This window comes from Nannobrachium achirus (genome assembly GCF_963921795.1).
Source record: "Nannobrachium achirus genome assembly, chromosome: 14".
Classification (NCBI taxonomy): domain Eukaryota; kingdom Metazoa; phylum Chordata; class Actinopteri; order Myctophiformes; family Myctophidae; genus Nannobrachium; species Nannobrachium achirus.
Genome location: NC_137821.1, coordinates 22,562,934 through 22,569,663, shown reverse-complemented (window position 1 = coordinate 22,569,663; position 6,730 = coordinate 22,562,934). Strand labels below are relative to the sequence as shown.

The window sequence follows — 6,730 nt, the reverse complement described above, 5'->3', positions numbered from 1 at the left end:
TGGACTGGATGAATATCTGATTCTGGGGCTGTTATTATAGTTGCATACCATAGAGTGCTGTTGTATGTCTATGAAATAATGATCTACTTCCATATGTGGAATAATGCTGTAACTATTGGATGCATATGGAGTGCTCCTGTGACATACAGTACGAATTGCTGCAAGCAACTCTTACTGTATATGCTATTTTTAATATCAGGCATCTAGAGTAGCAATACCAACCCTTGACAGCCCATACATCCAAACAGAATATTCTGATCCAATTGTATTAAACAACTTTAAATTCACCAACATTGCAGCTGTACGGAAAGCTTGAATTATGCTCTTATATCTGACAAGTTTTATTTTTTATTTTTTTTTACTTCGGAAACACTCAATGTGGAAATCGCTAAACAGGTCTGCGAACCACCTGGTTCGAAATTGCACATAATGCAGGAGGCAGCAGGAAGTTATGTTATTTTGTTGAACTGTGTGTGTGTGTGTTCCAAATTTTATGTTGTCTACAGGAAATGAAACACTGTGACCTCAGCTAGCTATTATGGTCTGAAGGACTGTCCATGGCTGTCCATGGCTGTCTGTGTGTGTGTGTGTGTGTGTGTGTGTGTGTGTGTGTGTGTGTGTGTGTGTGTGTGTGTGCGTGTGCGCGCGTGCATGCGTCCATGCGTCCATGCGTGTGCGGTTAATCACAGTTAATCTGTGATTAAATCTCTGTGATTAAAAGTAAAACAGCTGTTGGTCACATATACAGAGGGCATGGACGTTTAGCTTTGTGACCTTTGAACTCTTGATGTGTCACAGCTTGTTTCATTAACTGCAGACAAGCCCCCAGAACGGCTTGGAAACTGTGAAGCCAGCCTGGCCAAGCTGTAACTGCAGGCGGGGTGAACTACATGCACGAGCAAAAGAGCGCACCGCTGGGGTCGGCTTTGTTTTCATAGACGTAGTTTGACGTTTGTGACGTAAGGGCTCTTCAGATGAGTAGCGGTTGCCGCAGGGGCTCCCGCTAGGATAAGCGGCGGCCACGCCGCGGTGAGACACAAAGGTGCCCTCCACACTAGGCGCAGTCACCGCCTCCTAGCAATTCATTTTCAATGAGAGGCGGGCGGCTTTTTCGGCCGCGCAGCAAAGTTTTGGGGCGGCGAGGCGAGCAGGCACGGTCCCGTGAAATCCACCGCGAGCGTGCTCGTTTGTGCATGCGTATGCGGGCGGTGAGAGATGGATTGTGTTCATCTTTGGGAAATACCGTGCGGCGTTTACTCACTGGGCAAGTGTGTTTGTGTCTCACCGCTGATCGTAACGGCAGCCCTGACAGCAACCACGCCTATAGTGTGGAAGGCACCAAACACACTCGCTCAGTGAGTAAACGCCGGGCGGTATTTCACAAAGATGAACACAATCCATCTCTCGCCGCCCGCGTGCGCAAGCACGAACGAGCACGCTCGCGGGGATTTTACGGGACTGTGCCCGCTCGCCTCACTGCCTCTAAAATTCTCCGCACGGCCCAAATAGCCGCCCGCCTCCCTTTGAAAATTAATTACTAGGAGGCGGTGACCGCGTACCGTCTGTAACCGGTTTTAGACGTTCGTTGACATAGGAAATAATTGCTCACCTGTATTCATCTACTTCCGGCAGTCTTCTGGATGTTTCAAACACCACTGAGCAACTTGCATTGAAATTAATAGCTGGGAGCGGGACCCTCCGCTCTCTATTTATATATTACCTCTATGGTATCAGTACATTACACATTGACATTATATATTATTGTAGCCATCTACCTATAGGCCTAATATAAAAGTATACATGAATAAGTAATCAATTAATCAAATAGATTATTTGAACTGGATTCAAATGTATTTATTTTCAATGCATTAGGCTAGAGTGTGTGTGCGCGCGCGCTTGTGCAAGTGCGTGTGCGTTTCTCTGTCTTCTCACCTGTACTTCATGTTGCTATGATGACCCTTGGACTCCTTTGTGTGGGCGTGGCCTAACAGGGCGTGTCGGCTGGGAGGCGGAGCTTTGTGTTTGACAGATTGACAGGTGTGGTTGTTTAGGCCCCTCCCCGCCTTCAGCGCATGCTCGCTCAATGCACCTCCCGCACCCATGTTACACACTATGGAAACCTGCATTCTAGCAACGGCTGTCTTAGCATAACAGTAAAATAAATATGTTGCTATGGTAACTTACACATCTATGTATCTATGTGTCTGTCCCAACGTCTGTCTGTCTGTCTGTCTGTCTGTCTGTCTGTCTGTCTGTCTGTCTGTCTGTCTGTCTGTCTGTCTGTCTGTCTGTCTGTCTGTCTGTCTGTCTGTCCGTCCGTCTGTCTGTCTGTCTGTCCGTCTGTCCGTCTGCCTCTTCCAGTACAAAGACAACAGTCTCACAAACATAATAAAAGTAGTAACAATAAAAGTAATATTATCAGAAGAAACAAGAGAAGAAAAAAATTAATCAAAGAGGCAATAATCCACCAGTCTGTCCTGTTGTTGTTGTTAATGTGTCCTCAAACCCATCAACCCAACAACTGAGAGAGAAAGAGGTGATAACCCCTCCCCCTGCTCGCTCTCTCTCTCTCTCTCTCTCTCTCTCTCTCTCTCTCTCTCTCTCTCTCTCTCTCTCTCTCTCTGTCTGTCAGTTGTAGGACAAATCATATACTGTCCTGCTCAACATGACTCCACTGTACGCCTGAATGCACTGTGTATGTGTGTGTGTGTGTGTGTGTGTGTGTGTGTGTGTGTGTGTGTGTGTGTGTGTGTGTGTGTGTGTGTGTGAGTCTCTTGCACGCAACCAGTCGCAGCCCACACACACAGTGCCTAAGGGCCGAGGTAGGTACAGTGTGCTGATGTGAACTAACATGCTATATCTGAACGCACTGAGACTGACTGTGTATGTACTGTATGCATGTTTTCCTGTGTGTGTGTGTGTGTGCGTGTGCGTGTGCGTGTGCGTGTGCGTGTGCGTGTGCGCGCGCGTGTGTGTGTGTGTGTGTGTGTGTGTGTGCGTGTGTGCGTGTGTGTGTGTGTGTCTTCAGGGACCAATCAAGATCTCATTATGACATCACTGCTGTAAGCGTTCTGCTGGTTGTAACCCTTATCCTTATTAACAATGATGTCTTCATCACCATCAATAACAATAGTCTAACAGCCTAATAGATAATTATACTACGAAGTATTACATTATATATTACATAATCTATTACATCCATTAGATGTTTTTTTATTTTTTATTTTTTAACCATCACTATAATATCTATTAAAACATCTGGTTTGAGGACAGATTGTGGAGTCACAGAAAACATTACTCTTCATCTTCAAAGAGACTGTTTTATGATAAACTATTACATTATGACATGTCTGGTATGCAGATAAAGATATTTTATTGACAGTACAGTCGGTAGACAGGAAACAAGGAGAGAGACGGGGAGTGACAGCAAAGGCTGTTTGGATCGGGACTCGAACCCGCGACACACTGTCAGGCATCAGAGAATATGTGGTATGCGCCTGGGCTGCTAGGCCAGCGGGCACCCCCTTATGATATAATATGATGTTATTGATCACATTATGTTATGAACATGAAGTTAGATGTTATTGATCGTACGATCATGTGACATCATCTAATGGAAAAGCATTGATGACATGGTCACACATTGGAGTGATGTATGTAACAGTAACACTACATGCGTGTCTGCTCAGGTGAATGCGTAAGTTGACCTCTGCTATGGTGTTACAGTCTGCTGTAAGGCAATCTGAGAAAAATGGCTCTTGTAATCAAAATATGGACATTATAATGATGTCTAAAAAACAAATCAAGTCTGGCCACAGATACATTTTGATGACCCCTGGTTTTGAGAGATTATTGTAAGGCTATGCTATGCTACAGTTACAGGACATGGGGGGCCGCTCTCCATTCCGACATGCTGCCATTCCGACAATGACTTCTAATTGTCTGAGTAGTAGCACTTCCATAGAGGTTAGGGTTAGTGTCGGAATGGGGGGATGTCGGAATGGCAGCATGTCAGCTCCTCTGACTCAATACAGGGAACAGAACCAGTGGTAGAATCAGTGGTAATGCCTTACTCAAGGAGCACCAAGAGACAGTAACATGACATCCACAATGTCAATATTTAAGTCTATGACCCACACACACGCACAACTCTTAATCACTCTCTCTCTCTCTCTCCCTCAAGTGGATTACAAACAGATGGTATGTAATAGGGACAAACCCTCCACTGCACACATGCACGCAAGCAGCACGGCACACACACACACACACACACACACACACACACACACACACACACACACACACACACACACACACACACACACACACACACACACACACACACACACACACACACACTTCAGCGTTGCTTTGCATAATATTCATATGCACAAAATATACAACCACACACACATTTCAATAGCTCAGGAGCTTATTATCTCCGCCAGGCTGCGGAAAGGATCGACCCCATAACTCTGTACAAATGGTACAAATTGGTTCCATCTGTACACTCTCAGAGTTACGCACCCGTAAGGGGGCATTGGAACCCCCTCAAGGAACCATGAGGGTCCCTAGACCCTAATTTGAGACCCACTGAGCCAAGTCTTTCCAGTGATCCAACATGCACAATAGCAGCACCCTGACTCTGTTTGACCAGAATGGACCAAAGCCTTAATTAATGTCATTAACATGATCTATTAAGGATGTAAGGAAGAGGCCTGAGAAAACGGTAGCTTTACGGCTGCCAAATGAATTACATTTTGGCCAGAAACAGACTGTATCAAATATGAGTGACTGACTATCGTAAACCATACAGAGCCACCTCCCTGACAATGGTGCCAGGACAATTTGGACCACAATTCTTAAATAAGACTATTCCCAATAGTCTTATTTATGACCCAATATTATTCTCCATAGAGAAATTACTTCCGTGACCCAGGGGATGAATGAGTGACTTCAGGATTCCGGTACTCTATTGTGAGTACTATCCAGTGTTTCATTCCCCCTATTCAGTTCCCGCTCCCTCTCCTCTCCTCTGGACTTAAATGAGAGAGTGCTCCCACCTGGGCACTAGAGCTGTCGCGATTGTGACATTTTACATGACGATTAATTGTCACTCAAATAATTGCGATTAACAATTTAATTGTGTTTTTGTTATTGACATTCACATATCTGTTTGGCTTGTAGGCTTTTAAGTTGCACATGGCAGTTATGACACATGACAACTTTATACTTAAAAAAAGAACATTGATAGTGGAAATAGCTGATCTACAAGCTCACAAGCTTGTATTTCCACCATTTTTGAAAATGTTTGAAAATATATGAACATTTTTCAACATGGAAACGATTATGACGATTATGACAAAATAATTGCGATTATGACAAATAACTGAAATTAGACGATCATGTAATAATTGTGACAGGCCTACTGGGCACACAGCTCTGGTGCATCTGTTTTAATGGGACTCTGAGTATTAAGGATCGTGTTTGGTTCTGTTTATTATTCTTGCCCTCAGCTGGAGGTTTACTTTGGTTTATTACTACGGCCCTGTCTAAAGTAAAGACTTTTCAGAAGATCTCATCCTTCCTGGTTTTTTGAGTGTCTCTCTGCAATGTGGGTCCTGCTCTGTTCATGCCTGGGTGCGTAGAGTCATTGTTTGTTTAGCCTCGGGATCACTGTTTGTTTGGTTGTCTTGCTAAAAATGCCACAAAGCCTTGAATGCAGCGTCTGATCTATCCTAAATTTCACATTGAAGGGCCTCTGCAACAGAGTCAAAACTTCCACCCACCCCCAATTAGGCACAAATGGACTCGTGATAATGTCCATTATAACAGGGCTTTTATAATTCATGCTATTTGCTTGTAACTGCCTTCACAAACTTCTGGGCTGGGCCTATGTCGCCATATACTATAAAGAACTCAATCACAACATCACGCGTTGAGGGTCCTCCATCGAGCGCATCACCTCCAACACTGCTTTCACTTCTGCTCTTGGGGGGGGGGGGGGCACAAACGAGAACCGTTACACCTTCTGTCTTACAAACTCTATTTCCCACCGCAGCTTCCAGTGTGTGTGTGTGTGTGTGTGTGTGTGCGTGCGTGCGTGCGTGCGTGCGTGCGTGCGTGTGTGTGTGTGCACGCGTGTGCGTGTACCTGTAGCTCATGTGTGTGTGCTCAGCGGTGCAGTCCTTCAGGGTGAGGTGACACTCGTTCAGGTAGAGCTCCAGGCGCCTCCTCTCCATGAGCCTCCTGGCCGCGTCCAGGACCTGAGAGGCAAACACCGACTCCTCCTTCTGCCTCTCCTTCTGCCTCTGCTTCCACTCTTTCTGCTCTTCTACTCCTGCTCCTCCTCCTCCTGCTGCTGCTGTTGTTCCTCCTCCCGCTGCTCCTCCTCCTCCTCTCGTGGTGGCCTTGGGTTTCTTGGTGAATCCATACAGTTCCTCCACAGAGAACTTTCCTCCTTTGACGGCCGAAGGCCCTGCCACTGGCACTGCCGCACGGCCTGCAAACATCACGCTGCAAACGCCAAACAACTGACACCCAACAATGACCTATTGCACTTGACAAGGGTTATACCAGCACTGAACTGGTGACTGATTATGGCAAAGGCGATGGATAATAATGCAAACTAAACCACTAAAACGTTCAGTTTATTATAGCACGAAGACGCTAATGGTAAATGGTCACACAACGCTAACGATGAATGGTAATGATTCATCAAATGCCAATG

At 45.6% G+C, this 6,730-nt stretch overlaps 1 protein-coding gene across 1 annotated transcript in view; it reads right to left on the bottom strand.

Moving 5' to 3' along the window:
* Window positions 1-6,512, bottom strand: part of LOC308297914 (voltage-gated potassium channel subunit beta-2-like) — a gene marked incomplete at both ends in the record, with an annotated part of 12,851 nt that extends 6,339 nt beyond the window's left edge. The window contains one exon of the mRNA XM_080741478.1: window positions 6,154-6,512. Coding sequence (XP_080597604.1) covers window positions 6,154-6,512 — 359 coding nt within the window. The remainder of the gene's footprint in view (window positions 1-6,153) is intronic.
* Window positions 6,513-6,730: the final 218 nt, after the last annotated feature.